Source organism: Martes martes (genome assembly GCF_963455335.1).
Source record: "Martes martes genome assembly, chromosome: 3".
NCBI lineage: Eukaryota > Metazoa > Chordata > Mammalia > Carnivora > Mustelidae > Martes > Martes martes.
In genome coordinates this window covers 61,750,754-61,769,674 of record NC_137890.1, presented here as the reverse complement: position 1 = coordinate 61,769,674, position 18,921 = coordinate 61,750,754, and the positions used below count along the sequence as shown (strand labels likewise).

Below are 18,921 nucleotides of genomic sequence, written 5' to 3'. Positions count from 1 at the left end.
TACAGAATTAAATGAAGATTTAGAGAATATTTCTGCTCAAGCTGACGACACAGTATGCATTGCAGGTGAAAACTAAGAAACATCAACAACCCATCAAAATATACAAGTGTGATTATTGAACTTTTTCTTAAGTGATAAGTTAGTATCTATTAACTGTAGTATCTGGTTGGGTCCAAGTAATGAACATTCATTTTGTAAGAGTTTTCTAGCAATTCCAGGGATTTATTGTTTTTTTAATTGGGCTATATTAGTTAGCATACAGTACATCACTAGTTTTTAATGTAGTGTTCCATGATTCATTCTTTGCCTATAACACCCAGTGCTCCATGCAATCTGTGCCCTCCTTAATACCCATCACTAGGCTAGACCTCGAGACTGACCAATTTGAGTGTAGAAATTAATATTTTACTTTAAAATTTCTATCAGGAAATCTTTGGGACAATATATGTGGTAGGCAGACAGAGTAATGTGTCTCTCTTCCTGCCACCCTCCCTCCCAGTACACCCAACAATGTGAATATACTGTTACATGGCAAAGGGGAATTAAAGTTGCAGGTAAAATTAAGGCTGCTAATCAGATGACCTTCAAATAGGGGAAGGCATTTTTTTCCTTATCCAGGTGGACCCAATGTAATCACACAGGGCTATTTAACAGTGGAAGAGGGAGGCAGAAGAGAGAACAGGAAGATGTCAGCGTGAGAGGGGCTCAGCCTGATGCTGCTAGCTTTGAAGACGGAGGAAGGGGCCAGAGGCCAAGGAATCCAAGCAGCTTCCAGAAGCTGGGAAAGGCCAGGCAATAGACTTTCCCTAAATGTCTGCAAAAGGAACACAGTCCTGCTGACATCTTGAATTTAGCTTTATGAAATCCACTTTAGACTGCTGCCCTGCAGAACTATAAGATAATAAATGTGTGTTGTTTTAACTAAGTTTGATAATTTGTTAAGACAAGGAAAGAAAACCAGTACAGTGTACAAAGTAATTCACTTGGAATAATGAATGTACCATTTTAGAAAACCATGACACTGAAATTTCTTAACTTCTATTGAATACTTTTTTGAAGCAGGTGTTGACTCTTAAGGGAGTAGGTTAACTGAGCAGAGAGGATCAAGGCATGTCATGTTAATTATGCACCAAGTAATCATCTTACTATGTTTTATTGAATTAATTTCTAACAGCTTCAAATGTGTAGATTATAAATTACTTAAGGGCAGGGACTCTGCCTGGTCGTTGTATCTTATGCTGGTCTTTTTACATATGGGGCTTAGCAGAGTGCCACATTATAACAATCCTAGTATTGAACATGTGCCTGGGGCTTAACAGACATTTGTTGATTTATTGTGTTGTTACTATGAAGGACAGAGACTTTACATTTCTAAGTGGTAGAATTCTGCCTAAAATATATGCTCTGTAATAAAAATACAACTAAAATTGCACATTGATCCATTGCTGAGCCAAGAAAACAAAGATGAGGAAGTGTTGGTCGGATTATCTCTAAGGTCTGCTTAGTGTTTACATTTGATATAACTTTATTAAATGTGGGGAAAGTATCAGGATTCCCCTAACTGTGGGATGAATTCTACATGATATGTCTTTTATGCCTGTATTTTCCTGGTGATGTTGGAGGTACTGTCCTTTCAACTTGGTGTTTTGGGTTATAATCTACTCTTTTCTGGAGTGCTCAGCATGGTCACATCATGAGGCTCAGAATATTTAAACATTTCTCACCACTGTGTTAATGTCAATCTTGGTAACGCACGACATCGAGAGATTGGAGCATCATTAATTCTAGAAGTCTTTTAGTGGTCAGTGTATACATGTTTAATTTACTTTCAGAACATTATGTGGTTCAGACATACTAAATCTGTTGGTGTGCTAAACAAATACTAAGCAGTGCTTGAATGCATGGAAAATGAAACATGGTTCCTGAAAATCCCAAAGATCCAAAGACTATTCAGTTGTATGTGGGGCGGGGGAGGGGGGAATGAATGTTTAAAGTCAAATGAATGTTTAAGGTCAATGTTTAAGAATAAGCCTATCAAGTCTGCTCCAATGACAAGATGCTTGCTGAAGTTTCTAGCTAATAGCCACCAAGCCTTATCATTCATTCTAAGATTTTGAGTTCTTTGCTGTAAAGTAAGAAGCATTCGTTGTGATAAGTATACATATGTGAAGGTTTTTCAACCTACTTCAGCCCCTAATTCACCTTATCCATCTTATGTATACCATTACCTAAATCATGTTCTTGAGGCACAATCGATTACTTTATTCTTGATTTATGTTTAGCTCCATGTGTTAAGTTGAAACTACTGATCAGATCTGAATGTGTTTTTAGAATAAAATTTTTTTTAGAATTTTTTAAAAATTTATTTGACAGAGAGACAGCCAGAGAGGGAACATAAGCAGGGGGAGTGGGAGAGGGAGAAGCAGACTTCCCACTGAGCAGAGCGCCTGATGTGGGGCTCAATCCCAGGACCCTCAGATCATGACCTGATCTGAAGACAGACGCTTAACGACTGAACTACCCAGGAGCCCCTGGAATAAATTTTATTAAAAATTATGCATCTTGGTACCTATGTATCATAGCTATCAAACTGATCATTCTTTAAATGGTGTATCAACTCTTAACTTCCCTTCCAAGTACCTTGTAACATGTATAGTCCAAGTGAGCATAAAGCCCTCAACTATTAGAACTGATGCTTCTTTAAAGCCAATGGTGGCCTCAGAGTTAGGGTGGGGACAGAGAAGAAAGAATCAGCTGAGGAACAGTAGGAGAGGGAAAATTACAAGCATGTAATTTGATTTTAGAAATTTGCATATCTTGTTGTGGGTAACTTTTTTGTTGTACCCAAATCTACTGAAAGATTTAGCAGAGACTATTACATCATAGTCCTGGAGTCTAGGGTACATTTACATAATTAAACACAAGTATTCTGAAACATTTATAATGTTTCACCACTCTCTCATAATTTTGTCTATAAGATGGCTTTGTTAAAAAAAAACCTGAAAATTATTAAAATAAAGTGTAGGAAGCTCTGCAGTGTTTTGTAGGTCTGAAATATTCGTTAAGAGAAAAATGTCTATTAAACCTGACAACCTATTTTTCTTAGGTACAAGAAAAGAGGCAAGACAATTTTACCTTTAAATTCTTTCTCTTTCCTTTCATTTTTCCCTTCCCTCCTTCCCTTCCTTTCTTCATGGCACGCGGGGCTTAAGAAATAGTAGTAGTAGGTAACAATTTAGCATTGGGAGACTGCATGGGGGTGCGTATGTACTATATGGAGGAAAGTATCCAAGATAATGAAAATTACTTTATATCACAGATACAAACACATTTTGTATCTATTAAGTCAAAATCATATTAGACACAAAGAGATTACTATTAAAAGAACACGTAACATGTATGTTATTATGTACAACCCAAGTAAGTATGTGAATCCCCACTGCTGGGGGTTCAAAATATACCACGTTTGGACCACTCAAAAACCACGTTTTATAGGAATGAACAGTCACTCAGAAGTTCTCCCGACAGACGTAGCTGACACATTGTTTTGACACTTCATGGTTATCAGTCATTCTGGAAAAAAGACACATAATAACCACACTAGCAACAGGGAAAGTGAACAGGTATGCGAAGTATGTTTCCAGTGATGGGTGTGACAAATAAAAATAATTTTGAAGAAATAAGATTAAAAAATGCTCTATGGAATTTCAGAATCCTTTTTTCCTATACTGCATCCTTTCCTTCTGCTTAGTCCACTTCGATTTTTTAATCCTATGGTTTCCTGAGGGTAGAAGGGTGACTGCGGGCACAGTGGCAAGAATCTTGCCCCAAGACTAGCTACAAGCATAAGAAAACCAACTGGGCTGGAGTCAGAGCACCCACGTATAATCCTGATTTTGTCCTTAAACAGCTTTGTGAGACTGGAATCTTAAGGTCTTTAAAGTGTTCTTGTCTGTAAAGCTTGAAAATGAGAAACTGGACCCGAGGATTTGTAGGCTTTCTTCCAGCTCCAGTGTCTACCTGTCTTCTTTTTCTAAACTGAATCATCTCCACCCAAAGCTGTGTTGTGTCCCACCATCCTGGGACTCTGTTTTGCTGCTTTTTCATCTGATGACAGAGGTGGCCCGCAGACGAGTCAACAGTGTAACTGGGAGCAGATGATGAAGCTGGCGGCGTCCCTGACGGGATGAGGAGTTTCCCAGGCCCCTTACACACACACGTATCAGACTGTGCAAGAGGTCCTTTCACTGAACTAGAAGGAGCTAATTATGTATGCAGAAAACACCAAGTGTTGTAGGTCTCTCGAGCCCTATCTGCATATCCACATACTTTTAATCACTGCTAGTGATTCAGCACAGTAGTCCTAGCTACCGACTTAGTAACCATGAGTCTCCCTTGAGTCTTCACGCATTAATAAGGAGGACTGATTACAAGAGACATTTACTATATATTGTTACTTTTAATGAAATCACTTTATAAAGGTACCTTTAAAAAAAAACTTAGTTCTGGTTTTCAAGGTCCTTTCACATACTTTCCAAATCAGAGTCACTGAGAGGTAGTGAGGACAGGTATTACCATCTACAGATTATAGGTGAAGAATTGGAATTTCAAAAAGATTTAGAAGCAGCTTGAGTCTTAGGAGGTCCGATGTTTGTAAATGAAGATGCTGGGGCCGGGCCCAGGTATTCTAACCACTAGTCTGGAGTGCTTTTCTAAAAGCCACCTCATCATCTTCCAAGGCACGATGCTGCCAACAGAGACCCGGGAGGACGGAGCCCATTAGTCCACTGTCACTATGAGAAGAGCAACTTGGCGTGATGCTCTCACTCCGACCTTCTGAACAGCTTCAAGCAGACTTGCAGCTCCCGAGATGTGGAACTGTGACAGGATACCAGGGTAGCCCTTTCCATCAGTACAAATGTACTGGGAGCACTAAACAAAAAGCTGAATTCTCGTGAACCCCAAGCTACGGAAAGACTCCGTGCCTCTGCCCCTGACAAACGCCTGCGGGCAGTTACTGTCCGTCTGTCTTTACACCCGCCGGGCAGTCACCGTCCCTGTCTTTTTGCTGAGTGCTTTTAGAACGGGATGATGCCTGCTTCAAGTGTCTTTTCTCTTTAAGGAAAACCGTCAGATATATTCAAGAAGGTCATCCACGTAGCATTTAGAATTTAAATATACCAGAATTTTTCTGTGTTCCCAAGGTGTCAGGACAGTTCTAAAGTACTGATCTAATCGTCAGTTCTCCATTTTCCTTTCCACATATCCTATATTCTAAAGGGAAATTCTCTTTCTAATGGACAGTGATTGGACAAACGGGATCTGAAAAATAGGGATTATACCAACATTACAACTGTTCGTTTTTTCTTTCAGATCTACATTTTTCAGAATTTGGGACAGAATACTAATCTAAAATCTTTTCATTTAAACTATTTGGTAATTTTGCCTTTTTTTCATTTTCGTTGAAATAAATATCCTGCTATATATTGCTGAGAGCACTGTTTAGGCTGACTTCATTACAATACAGAAAACGTTCAGGAAAGTACTAACATATGAAGGTATTTAGCCATTTTATATAAAATATCTTTAATTTGTACAGATATGGCATTATTTAAGTAAGTTCTCCACAGATGACAGGAACGCCAGTTCAAACTCCTGATCAGAGAATCTGCTTACAGATGCCCGAGCATTGCTGCGGATTTGGAGTCTCTTTTCCTCAGACATGGAAAGAATATGAGCCATGGTCTCAGCGTAGCCTTCCTCGCTTTCTGCCAGAAATCCAGTTATCTCTCCCTGGTGAGGAACGACAATGTCAAGCTTCGGGCCCCCTGAATTGTGGGCAAGGATAATCGTGCCAGCTGCCATACACTCAACCACTCCTGAGAAACAAACAAAAACCGTATAGTCTTTTAACATTTGAGAGCTTTCATAACAAGGATGAACAGAAGTCTCCACAGATTTTAAGACACTCATGAGAAATTTAAGTAAATGTCTGTTGAGTCTATAAATCTGCTCATTAAACTTCCACGGTACCAAATAATTCTACGTTTTTTTGTTTTTAAGCCTCGCAATAATGCTGCTTCGCTCTTCACTGAAACAGACAAGCAGGTGAGAGAACAGTCTATAAAAAACAGACACACTGCAGATTATAAAACAAGGTAGAAGACTACAGAATGTTAGCAAGATGACAGATAATTAATGGTTACTGAAAGGTAAAGGTGTAAAAAAATATCAAGAGCGAAATTTCAGGAGTTCAAACAATAGCATTAGGAAGTTTCCCTCCTCCCTTTACTTCTTTTCTCCTTTGTTGGCAACTCTTCTTCTATCCACTTCTGAACCGTTCCTGTTTTCAGCATTTTGTACCAGGGCCCTCCTCTCACTGGGCACACTTTCCTTAGGCAATTCTACCCTCATCCATGGACCTTCTGGAATGAGCCAGTCAGCAGTGCCAACTCCTCAGTCTGTGTTCCCAGGTCAGGTCCCTCACCAGTGCTGCATACTCGTGTAGACAAGCGCCCAATGGACACACACACACTCCCGTGTCCCATGAATCATTCTAAGTCTACATATGGGAAACCTGGCTCGTCAACTGCCTCTCCTCTTAGAGCCCATCTCTAGGGGAAAGCCATCCACCATGCACACAGCTGTCCAAACTCAAAGCCCCAAGAGGGCCTCTCTGATTCTTCTTTCTCCTTCGTTTAACAAACCCAGTTCGTCACCAAGTCCTGTTCAGTCGTGCTTCAGAATCTCCCTGGAGTGAGTCTGCCTACCACCTTCAGACCCAGCACCTCATCGAGGCTGCCCAACACATCCTCCTGCCTCCCTCGTCTGGCTCTCCCTGCTCCTCACCAGTCCCCCTGCCACAGCAACCACAGTGAACTTGAGGGAATAGAAAGCTTTAAAATCCAACACTTAGAATCAGTCTCTCTTTTCCCACTGGCTTCACGTGGCCATGTGATCTGGCCCCAGCTCCCCTCTCCACAGGCATGCTATTCCTCCTGCAGGTTCTGGCCAGAAACCTTAGCACCTTGAGTGTGCCTGCTAATACTCCTTTTGTCACATGGGTCACAACGCCACTCCCTCTGCTGGACATTCTCCTCTCTTCTGCAAGGCTAACTTCAAATTACTGTTCAGGCCCGTTTCCATGGCACGTTATTTCCTTGGGCAATTGTTCTCTGACCTCACACATCTGTGTCACGTGTTTCTCTTGGGTGCTTTCATGTCGCCCTGCCCTTGCCCTGGGCACAGCTCTTAGGACCCTGTCCAGCAAAGTGCCACTCAACTGGTCGTTAGCACACACAGAACTGCAAGTACCTGAACACCAGCTCCTGCCTCCCGTACCCCCCCAGCACAGTGAATGCTCACTACATCTCCGTGCAAGGAGGCGCAGAAGTCAGACTCTGCGCAGAAGGGCCGAATCAAAAAGTTCTGGCTGTATGTCTGGGTTTCGTCATGTGCTACCAACCAAGGAGAGACAAGAGTATAAGATAAACTATGGCCTTAGTATAGGAAACTTCACTTTTATGTTCTTCCCTTTCCCTTGTAACACGTGGCAGTGTGAGGCACAAAGCAGCCTCTTGAGAAATACATCTTGAACCGCATTAGACACAAATCAGTACTTGATTTTACATCAAAATGTATGCCTAATGGGGAGTCAGGGGTAGAGAGAGCAATTTGTGCTAGAAAAAACAAGGGAGGCTAAATTAAAGGCCAAGGAGATTAAAGTCTGACACTTATAATGGGATTTGGCAGAAAGAGGAGGAGAGGCCATTCCAGTAATGAGTAGGAAATCAGTAGAAGAGCCAACAGAATCACTGTGAGGAGCCCAGCGGGCTCAGGTTTTGGTGCCCAACAAATCACCTGACGGGCTTTACCAAAATACATCTACCTGGGCCTCACCCAGAGATTCGGATCTGGCCCTTCAGTGAGATGAGGTCAGGAACCTGTCCCAGTCTGCAGATGGGGCTAGGTGGGGCAGAGAAACTGTGGCAGGTATGAGCAGGGGCTGTCTGAATGAGGATCCAAGCTCTACCTCTTACTGTGGTCAGACAAGGGCAGGTTCAAAACCTCTCTGTGCCTAAGTTTCTTTATTTGTAAGATGGGAATAAGAACTTATATGAAGCAGGGTTTTAGAGTGGATTAAGTCAAATAATAATTGCAAAGATCTCAGCAGCGACCTACACACACTGAGTTGTCAATAAATATCAGCTACTATTAGTGACTACCTCCTGTCACGTCCTACAGGGTAGCAAATGAATTAAAGCTGACATGGTAGACTGGGAGAAGAGCATTAAAACTGGGTAAGAACTGTGGAAGGATAACTTCCACAGTGTTACCATTTAATCAAGAGAACCTAGAATGTACATCTCATGGCACCAAATGAGTCACTTAAAGGAAGACTCACCAATCCCAAAATGCTCGTTCCACATGGTGTGCAGACCAATTGTTGCTTCAGACAAGTAATTCTTCAACTCATCAAATGGAATGTTTATTTTAAATTCCACATCTTCTTGAATTCCTAGCTCCTCAGCAAGCCTTCTCAGTTGGTTTACCCTCAGCTCATCATCTTCGTTTCGACAACCCCCAATGAGGACGAGTTTAAGGGAAGGCAGTGACTCAGCCACCTTCTTATTCAGCAATTTAGCAAAGGCTTTGATCTGCAAAGGATGGTTCTTTTCAGGCCGGAACTGGCCAATGGATACCAGTAAGTGTCCTGGGGTTTTCTTTTTGTCCAGTAAGGGAATGTCCAGAAATGTCTGCACGTCACAAGGCGGATAAACAATGTTAGTGCAATTCCCAACCTTCCATAGGGAGAGAATGTGGTTTAGTGTCCAAGAAGAATTGACCATCACGACATCACTGCAAGAACCAACAAGTCCATAAATAAAAGCAAATAAATAATAATAGATGAGCTTTACTTTGCTAAGAAAAGGATTCCTGGTAATGAAAGCCGCATTGTTAAATCCAACATTTTGATTCTTCACTACGGAGAGCATGTCAGTGCTGATTGTGGGATAATGAACATAGCTTCCAATGCGACAACCGCCTAAATACTTAAACAGAGGAAGTGTGAACGCATATCCCATCGAATCGATGTAGACGTCGGGAACACACTGTATTAGAGCTTCCCAGCCAAGAAGAATGGACCCTAGACTTTGGCCCAGCAGTGTGAAGTGAGGATAGAGTGAATCTTCCACAAGATAGCGTTTCCTTAAGAAAACAAACTTCACTGGGTGGGTGAGTCTGATGTTAAATCTTCGGAAAGCACCTTCTAGTATCTGTTGACCACTGACATTAACATCACCAGTATAAACGACATAAACTGCTTCAGGATGCCTAAAATAGAATGTAATAGTTAAGGTTTTCATTAGCAAAAAGTTGTAGATAATTATTTTCTCACAATCATAAAGAGGGTTATTTTAGATTGGAAAAAATGTCTTCCACTGATTTTTCATTCATTATACTTGGTCTACTGATGCTCCTCTTTGAGTCTTCCGCTGCCCTGCTAGTGAAATGTTAGTCCTCCAAATGAGACCTCTAGTTCTTTGCTATTTCCTCTTCTAAGAGTTTTGCACAGGGGCGCCTGGGTGGCTCAGTGGGTTAAAGCCACTGCCTTTGGCTCAGGTCATGATCTCGGGGTCCTGGGATTGAGCCCCACAGTGGGTTCTCTGCCCAGCGGGGAGCCTGCTTCTCCCTCTCTCTCTGCCTGCCTCTCTGCCTACTTGTGATCTCGGTCTGTCAAATTAAAAAAAAAAAAAAAAGAGTTTTGCATAGAGCAGACATCAACAAAAATTGCTGATTCTGTTTTTAAGAAATATTCAGAAACTTAATTTTGACAACTCTCTCAATATAAAATGGTAACAAAATACTAATAATAATCACAAACAAGAATTAAAACTTACTAAATGTATCTTTAGATAGGACCATAGGTACTAAAGCATTACTCTGTTTTTATCTGAGAGATGCAACAAGATTCTAAAAGCCAGATCTGGTGCCTGCCATCAAAATTAGATCTGATAGAATTATAATGGAAATATGTAAAACTACACTCTTCTGACTATTTATGCTTTTGGCATTTGTTCTGACTGTGTTTCTAGTTATTCTTTGAGTCATCAAACATTTATTTAGTATATAGTATGAGCTACTTGGTTCTAGGGATTCAGAGATTAGAGTCTTTACCCTCAAGGAACTGAGTCCAGTGGGGGAAAGAGAGATACAAACCGAAAACTGCACAACTCTGTGGAATGTGTTGATAGAGATAGCCACAGGGTGTTGTGCAGGCCTAAAGGACGGGCACCTAACAGCACCTCCCAGCAGCCAGAATCATCCTTATAAAATGTAAAAGGGATTATCATCTCTGATGAGGTGGCCACAAATTTTCCGATACTTATCGAGGGGTGGGATCTATGTCCCCTCCCCTGGAATCACAGCAGGCTCTGTGACTCCTTTTACCATCAGACTATGTCAAACGTGACATGTTGGCAGTTTTTAGACCCAGGCTCTAAGAGAATGGCAACTTCTACCTTGCTCTGGAGAAGTCAGCTGCCATGTAAGGAGTCTGGCTGCCGTGTTCTGTGCAAACCCAAGGCTGTCATGTGGAGAGGCCGTGGGGTGACAGAGATGCCTGACCCATGCCCCTCACCCTCAGCCACTGTAGCTGTTGCAGTCGTCCCAGCCGAGGAAGCAGACATGTTAATAGAGGCCTTCAGATGACTCGGCCCCAGCTGCCATCTAGCCGCAGCCGCTTGGCATGAGGGATTCCCAACAGGACCCGTCAGTCCCCAGACTATTAGAAATAATGATACATTGTTTTAGCCATTACATTTTGGGGTGGATATGCAGCAACAGATAAGCAGAATGTCATCTCTCTGTTTGAAATCCTCATAGGGTTTTCCAGAGCATTTAGAATAAAATCTAAATCCTTACCCTATTCACTCAAGCCCTGTGTAACATGGGCCCTGCCTCCACTCTCACATGCCCACAGGGTCAGCCAAACTGGGTTCCTTTCTGTGAACAAGCCAAGCTCCTTCTGGGTCCCAGGGGACTTGCAGGAGCTGTTCCCTCTGCTTTGAATTCTCTTTTCTCATCTTCACTGTCTTTTCCTGAGGCAGACAGTACAGTCTGTGGTTTATAATATGGACTCTGGTAACTCCATTTCCTTGTCAGTCAAATGAGGGTAACAGTAAAAACCTCATAAGGTTGTTGTGAGAATTTAGTAAGCTAACACCTGTAAAGCACTTCAAACAATGCTTGGCAAAGAGTAAATGCTCAGCAAATGTCGGCTTCTTTTGTCATTTAGACTTTGGGTAAGTATTACCGCCTTGGAGATTTTCCCTAATTACTCAGTCTAAAATATGGACTCACAAGTTATCCTGTTTGTATTTCTCACATAGCATTTCTCACCATTTGATATTTTTCTACTTTGCTTATTATCTTGTCTCTCTCTCTCAACTAAAATCTAGGGTCCATGCTTGGTAGAGCTATCCCAAAACTTTACCAATGCCCTCAAAAGCTAGATAACCCGGTTAGACAAGTTAATGTGGAGTTATGTGAAGCAAAGAACCGGAGGGATTAGAGTAGGAGTAGGGAAGGCCTCAAGGAGATGGATAGTAAGCTGAGATTAAAGAAAATGTTCTAAAACTAGGCAGTTATGGAAGATGGCAGAGGTAATACAGGGGTGGTGGCTGGAAGCCAGGATGAGCTGAGAATACAGAAATGTAGAATGAAGGGAACTCCGTGTGAAGGCTCTGGATCTGGATGAAGGGTGAGTGCCAGGAAGTAGCGTAACCATGGAAGAATAACAATTTTCCTCCCACGATACAACCATCAATGGAACTTGGACTTTACTGTTTGTTCCTCCTCTACAAGGGGATCGTAAACATTTTTGGGGTGAGGATGGGAGTGCAGGTGGGGAGAACGAAGCCTAAAACTTTGAATGACCCGTTTTAACAGCATACTCTTTCTAACATGGTAACTTAAGACTATCTAACTGGTAATGACCTCAACATCAGAATCAAATAGATGCTTTCTACAGATGATTTCCTCTGCGCCACTACTACTTAAAGTATTCAGTTTAAAGCACTCCTTATGAACTGGTGTATTTGTTTATTATTCAAGTTCTTCTCTACGTATTCTTCCAAGGTGACAGTTATCCCCACTAAATTTTACAATCAAAGGGCAGGTATTTTCCCTTTCTTTCCTTTAAAAAGATTTTATTTATTTTATTTATTTGAGAGAGAGAGAGAGAGAGCGAGCATGAGAGGGGGAAGGGTCAGAGGGAGAAGCAGACTCCCTGCTGAGCAGGGAGCCGGATGTGGGACTCGATCCCAGGACTCCAGGATCACGGCCTGAGCCGAAGGCAGTCACTTAACCAACTGAGCCACCCAGGTGCCCTCCCTTTCTATTTCTTTATCAAATCAACTAAAATTCCACAGGATCTTGTAAGGTGGGTTGGTATATAACAGAAGTATTTCCTTATTGAAGAACAGTTAATTCCTGTCTATGAATAAGGTACTAGAGAAAGGTAAATATCTGGATAATGATTTTTTAAAAAATGGTAATAATAAAGTAAATTAGCTAAGAAAGATGCATACCTACTTTTTCTGCAGGGCCCTTAAGGCACACCACAAAACTCTTTCTCCTCCTCCGCCAGCATTGCAGTAAGGATGAAAAAATGCAACTACCATCTGCTTTTTCCCATTTTTGCTAGTTGATATTGATGCTTTCTTTCTCTGTAGCAGCAGTCTGATTCCCCAGAGGATAATAAACAGAAATACACATAAAGTTCCACAGACCGCCAGCCCAGGAAGGAATAGTGAATAAAAAAATCTGAAACAAAAAGGAAAATGTAAAAATCAACACAATGCCTATTCAAAAGAAACTACAAATTAAATCTACTTTTACATACCCGCTTTCTATATTAATAATGAAGACAAAATTTTTATAGCTGGAAGTCTGCTAACAAAATACTCAATTTTTAATATTCTAACACATATAAAATGTCCAATGTCAAAAGGCAAATCCTTTTTAATTCCAATCATGCCAGAATGCTAGCAATTCAACATAACTTTTCTTTTTAATTGACAGTGAAAATCAATGATGAGCCACCTTTCTCCTAATAGTTAAACAAGACATGTAGGAATGGCATCTGACCCTCAGAATTATGACACAGAACCCAAGCAATATGTCTTTGAATGATCAATAATGAACTTTTAATTAGTTAAAAGTTTGATGATATAGTAAATCATTTTCATTCTCTCACTGCACCTCAAACAGAACAATTTCTGGGGCAAAAGGAACTTAGATACTTCCATTTCTATTACAAGTTCTGCATTTGACCTGTTTCTATGATCCTAAAATCACTGCCTTCTTTCACGTGCCTCTAAATGAGTTGCCAAAAATGCATCAACAATCTACTTCACGCACATTAGTGAACTCACTCCCACACTGGCTGCTAAAAGGCTCTCTTACCGCCAGGCTGACTACGGCTCTGCAAACACAAGGACGGACCCAGGCTTGCTCACCACTGGATGCCAACGCCTAGCGTAACACCTGGCACAAAGAAGGCATCCATGAAATATTTGTTGACTGAATACAAAATCTTATTACTTCCTCAGATATCTCTTAGATTATGCTAAAATAATTTTTCAAAGTATGTTTTTCTGTTAGAGGTTGAGCAATATATCCTGCCTATGTTTTGGAAGGAGAAGGAGCTTGTAAGGCATAAAAATACCAAAATACTAAAACTCAAATATTGAAATTCAGGACAAGGGGAAACAGAGTTAAAGTGGGGTGACAGGTGGGGGACAAAGATATGGAAGTTCTAAGTTTGTGCATAGTAGTCAACAGCAGATTGGGCTCTGAAAGGCTTAATGACCCAAGCATGTATGGGGATATTCTGTATAGTTACAAAGTTCTCATTGTCCTTGAGTAGAAAACACATAAATTCTTCAGAGAAATAAGTATCTTATTCATATTTAGTTTGGAAACAATTTCTCATGTGTAATTTCTTATTGTGAATAAGTTTATACCTGAAGAGGTATTTGACTTATTAAAGTGATTTGGTCTCCAGATAACCTCTTAAAAATAACTGAAGATGGGGCACCTGGGTGGCTCAGTGGGTTAAAGCCTCTGCCTTCGGCTCAGGTCATGATCTCAGGGTCCTGGGATGGAGCCCCGCATCAGGCTCTCTGCTCAGCAGGGAGCCTGCTTCCTCCTCTCTCTCTGCCTGCCTCTCTGCCTACTTGTGATCTCTGTCTGTCAAATAAATAAATAAAATCTTTAAAAAAAAATAACTGAAGACCCCACACAGCTTTTGTTTCTATCAGGATCTTCCAACCTCGGCACTACTGACATTTTGGACCACATAGTTCTTTGTTGCTGAGGCTATCCTATGCATAAAAGGATGTTTGGCTCCGTTCCTGGCCTCAACCCACCGGAAGCCCATAGTACTGTACCAGTTATAGCCATAAGAATTATCTCCAGATATTGCTAAACATCACCCCTTGTTGAGAATTACTCATTTACATTGATTGTATCTACCAATATTGAGCATATTAGAAAGGAACCTGAGGAATTAAAAACATGAATTATCCTAAAAAGAAATGACAAATCTATTACATGTTAATATATAATTTATTTTTACTAAAAACAAAACCAAAAACCTTGTATTTTCCAAACCAAAAAAATAAATAAATTCAGTAAGAAGACTAACACTGTTTTGTATTTTTGCAAGATTCTTTATTGTCTGGCTTAAAAGAAGACAGTGGCTTTTCACATTTGCTTCTGCATTCAATCTTAGTGCTATGTTGTTTTATATGAAGTATAGGAAGGCAATCCAGGCTCACTCAGAAATGTAGTAGGAAAAGGGAGTATATTTAAATAGTTTTTTCAGATACAGTATTTTCCTGTGATATTATACCAAATTAGACAAGTGGCAATTTCTTAACCAACTGAGCCACCCATGCGTCCCTTCAAGTGGCAATTTCTTAATGGCCAGATACAACATGGAATATGAAACCCAGTCAATGACCTTTTCATACTGTTATATTGAAATCTATTGGTCTATCTTGCACTTTGAATGGATCTTTTACTTATACATGATTTTGTAACATCAAGACTTGAATATTTGGAAACTATTGGTTCACGACTCATGGTGACTTCCCAAATGTGGGCACATTTCATTGTACAATATCTCCAAATCACATTTGTTAATATCACTACCCATCTTATCAAGGAAATCTTTTAATTACTGGAAAGTGGTCAAGCTCTGAATGACAGATAAAAATTTTCCGAAGTTCTAATTTTCTTTTTTTTTTTTAATTTTTAGAGGATTTTTATTTATTTATTTATTTGACAGACAGAGATCACAAGTAGGCAGAGAGGCAGGCAGAGAGAGAGAGGGGGAGGGAAGTAGGCTCTCTGCTGAGCAGAGAGCCCAATGCGGGGGCTCGATCCCAGGACCCTGAGATCATGACCTGAGCCGAACGCAGACGCTTAACCCACTGAGCCACCCAGGTGCCCCATGAAAGTTCCGATTTTCACTTGAAAGTTTAAACTTTACTATTAGCAACAAATTCTGTCACTTGTTTTCTTTGAAGTAAGAGGATTACTTCATTCATTTTCAATATCCAAGTCAGAAGAACCATAGTTTATCTGTTGGTAATTCTTTCAAGTAAAAACTATGTTCCATAAAAAAAAAAAAAAAAAAAGTATCTAATTCAGCTTGCAACTTAGCAATCATACAAGAGCTTTTCCTTGAGATAACCATCATACTTCAGTATGGAGACATTATATAGTATATTAAGAAGCTATGTATTCAAGTCAAGGGTTAATATTTAACAAAATTAATAATTTTTACTGTTTCAACAAGGACATTCTTAGTAAAACTGGCTTTAGCAGGTGCATGATGTTGAAAAACACAAGACTGTAAGAACACTTTGATGTCATTGCCCAATTTGTGCTAAGCCACAGTTTTAGCCACCATTACTTTTGCACTATTGGTACAAATATAAAGATAATGAAAAAGCAAATGTTATCTTAAATTATTATAAACACAGTTTTGACCTTGAAGAACTATTAAAAGGGTCTTGGGGACCTACTAGGGTCTATGACCATACTGTGAGAACCATGGCCTTAAAGGATGAACAGAGTTTGAGAGAAGGGGTAAGATTTGTGATTTATTTAACATTTGGAATACATGAGTTCATGTATTAAAGCAGTATTATAAAGCTTTCCCAGAACAAGCCAAAAGCCCATTTAATTTAAAATGTGGCTGACCTATAGAGTACAAAATTTTTATGGCATTTCCTTCTAATGAATTAAGTGGGCAAGATTCATGGGATGTATTTTCAGATAGAACGATTTAACTTAAAATCAGGAAAAAAAAAACCATGTTAATGACTAAAGTTGAGCCAGTCCTTTATTGAGTCGGTTTCAAAGACAGACTCTATAAATACATTTATTAAACATCCTATAGTACTTGCACATTAAAACCACCCACTTTTGAGGTGCCTGGGTGGCTCAGTGGGTTAAGCGTCTGCCTTTGGCTCAGATCATGATCTTGGGGTCCTGGGATCACCCGGTGTCGGGCTCTCTGCTCAGCCTGTTTCCCCTCTCACTCTCTGCCAAATAAATAAACAAAATCTTAAAATAAAACTACCCACTTTAGGGTCATCTAGGTGGCTCAGTTGGTTAAGCGCCAGGCTCAGGTTATGATCTCAGGGTCCTAGGATCCAGCCTTTGTCCAGCTTCAAGCTCAGCAGGGAGTCTGCTTAAGAAATCTTTCTCCTCCTCTCCCTCTGCCCCTCCCCCATCTCTAAAATAAATCAATCTTTAGAAAAAACTACCCATTTTAGAATTTATTTAAATATAACTAAAAATATGTGCCATTAAATAATGCTTACCATAGAAACACAAAGCTTTAAAAAAGATAACTGTAATCAACAGTGAGTCCTTCATTCAACAAACATTTCTTTAGCCATTATTATATGCAAAGACTGAGTTAGGGATATTTCAAATAGCAGGGAAGAATATGAAGCCTCTGAAAAAAGAATTTCCTATTCAAAATGTTTTAAATAATCATTATAGAATTTGGAGTAAGGGAACAATAATGAAGAAACAATACCTGAATGTTGGAGAGAATATGTATCCACTGCTATTCAGTATGCTATGTGTTAATTACAAATTTTCAACCTGAATAGGCAGGTGTTGAAAGAACTGTGTAGATGGAAATAATAGGTCTTTTTTTTTTTAATAAACATAGGGCAAGACACATAAAATACAGTAGTATTACAATAACTAATATAGGGGAAAAGCCCGTTTTTTTTTTTGTTGTTGTTGTTTTTCACCAAAATGTTAACAGTAATCATCTCTGGATGGTAGCTTGCCTGGCGAATTTTCTCTTTTGCTCACCTGTTTCCTAACTTTTCTACAAGAAACAATGTATTACCTATGTGATAAAATTTTACATAACTATTCTTACATCAACCAGAAATAAATATCAATAGATAATCATGAAGCAAAGGATTCAACATAAACTTTGTATTTGTGAAAATAAAAAGAACCCTCACTAAAATGGAGTCAGGAGGCCAGAAGGGGCAACGCAAAAGGAGTCCCATCACTCAAATGTCAATTTCACGAAAAACTGTCAATCATAGCCTCCAACATAAAAATCTTAAAGGGAAGGAACTGTCAATTATAGAGCCCCAAAGAAGAATCCTAAACAGGAAGAAATCATCACCAATAGGCCCCCACAGGGAATGGTGTACATCGCATCTCCTACAAGAATACTCCTGCACCTTGGCCAGAGAAATCCTCACCACTCTTGCTTTTCTCCAAAGGACTTTCCTTCAACCCAACCCCCAACTTCCTCTTTCTCTAAAAAACAATGGTCCTCTCCTTGCTTGGACTTGTCTATGGTTTTGCCATAGTTTGTGCATCCAGAAATGCAATTCTCCGCCATCCCCGGAAAACAAAAAACAAAACAAAACCATTTTTGCTGGTAGGATAGCTGTTTTATTTTTAAGGTTAACATACTTAAGTGACATATGTTGACAGTGACAGTTCTGGTGAGTGAAAGCGGGGAAACTACGATGTGAGAAGGAAGAGCCAATTTATTCTTTACCAAAAGGAGAGAAACGATAGTTTGGAAAATGATTCGTGGCTCAATCATAAAGAAAACTGAGGAATGAATATGAATAATTAATGAAAGAATAATTGGAGAGAGAAGAAGAGAAAAAACAGAAAGGGAACCTCGATCCCTCACTGGAGTGGGTAGGCGAAGAAAACGCGGTGAATTGAGTCTTTAACCCAGTCAACTCCAGTCTAATTAGAAGACTCCAAAGCGAGAGGAAAAGCGTCCACCATCCTTGAGGAAATTGCCTAGATTCGTGACAAGAAGACCCCCCTCCCTGCAAATTTCAGTTGCATTGGGCAGACAAATATTACCGTGAAACAAAACGCCTGCAGACCCACACCACCCGCTCCTCACCTCAATAACTCGCACAGGCACCAAAACCCTTTGGTGGTCGCCATCTTTCCTCGACCCCCGAACTCAGGAAGCGCTTTCCTGTTCCTCTTCTCTATTGGGTCCTGAGGAAGAGGGCGGTGTTTTCTCCGCCCTCACGGCGTCCATTGTGCGTTCCAATTGGCTGTTGGTAGTAGCGTCCCATGGCCTTCCAGCCAATAGACTCTTCTGGGGAGGAGCCAAATTTTCAGCGTGGCGCACAAGGATCCCGCCCCTCCAACGGGTGGGGCCATAGTGGGAGTTGGGCTGGGGAGGGCGTGGCCTGTGATGAACAGGCGGCGCACCCGCCCTCCGCCCCCTCCCCCATTGGAAGCCCCCTCCCAGAGCCCGCCGGGCAGTTGAGACCAATGGGAAGCCCTTGCGCATCTCGGATCGATTTTCCAGGTGCGGAGTTC

General features: G+C 40.6%; 2 protein-coding genes across 3 annotated transcripts in view; one reads left to right on the top strand and one right to left on the bottom strand.

Moving 5' to 3' along the window:
• Nucleotides 1-4,190, top strand: part of NEK5 (NIMA related kinase 5) — a gene marked incomplete at both ends in the record, with an annotated part of 60,378 nt that extends 56,188 nt beyond the window's left edge. The window contains one exon of the mRNA XM_080799390.1: nt 4,118-4,190. Within this exon, the coding sequence (XP_080655516.1) occupies nt 4,118-4,190 (73 nt within the window). The remainder of the gene's footprint in view (nt 1-4,117) is intronic.
• On the bottom strand, nt 74-18,580 carry ALG11 (ALG11 alpha-1,2-mannosyltransferase). Of its 2 annotated transcripts, XM_080798747.1 has the most exons (5): nt 18,491-18,555; nt 13,471-13,551; nt 12,598-12,828; nt 8,405-9,336; nt 74-5,879 (listed from the first exon to the last, which is right to left on the bottom strand). In XM_080798747.1, exons 3-5 carry the CDS (start codon nt 12,684-12,686, stop codon nt 5,608-5,610), a joined length of 1,293 nt encoding a protein of 430 aa, XP_080654873.1. In that variant the 5' UTR covers nt 12,687-12,828; nt 13,471-13,551; nt 18,491-18,555; the 3' UTR covers nt 74-5,607. The 2 variants fall into 2 exon arrangements, with proteins under 2 accessions (XP_080654873.1, XP_080654872.1); XM_080798746.1 differs by lacking the exon at nt 13,471-13,551 and having other exon boundaries at nt 18,491-18,580.
• Between the last annotated feature and the right edge of the window lie 341 nt (nt 18,581-18,921).

What these genes read in the sequence shown, in the direction of transcription:
- ALG11 (XM_080798746.1), bottom strand. Translation starts at nt 18,534, where the DNA reads ATGGCGACCACCAAAGGGTTTTGGTGCCTGTGCGAGTTATTGAG. An exon ending in TTAAGGGCCCTGCAGAAAAA is followed by an intron (nt 9,337 to 12,597) that starts GTAGGTATGCAT and finishes ATTCTATTTTAG; the next exon opens with GCATCCTGAAGCAGTTTATG. An exon ending in GAACGAGCATTTTGGGATTG is followed by an intron (nt 5,880 to 8,404) that starts GTGAGTCTTCCT and finishes TTTGTTTCTCAG; the next exon opens with GAGTGGTTGAGTGTATGGCA.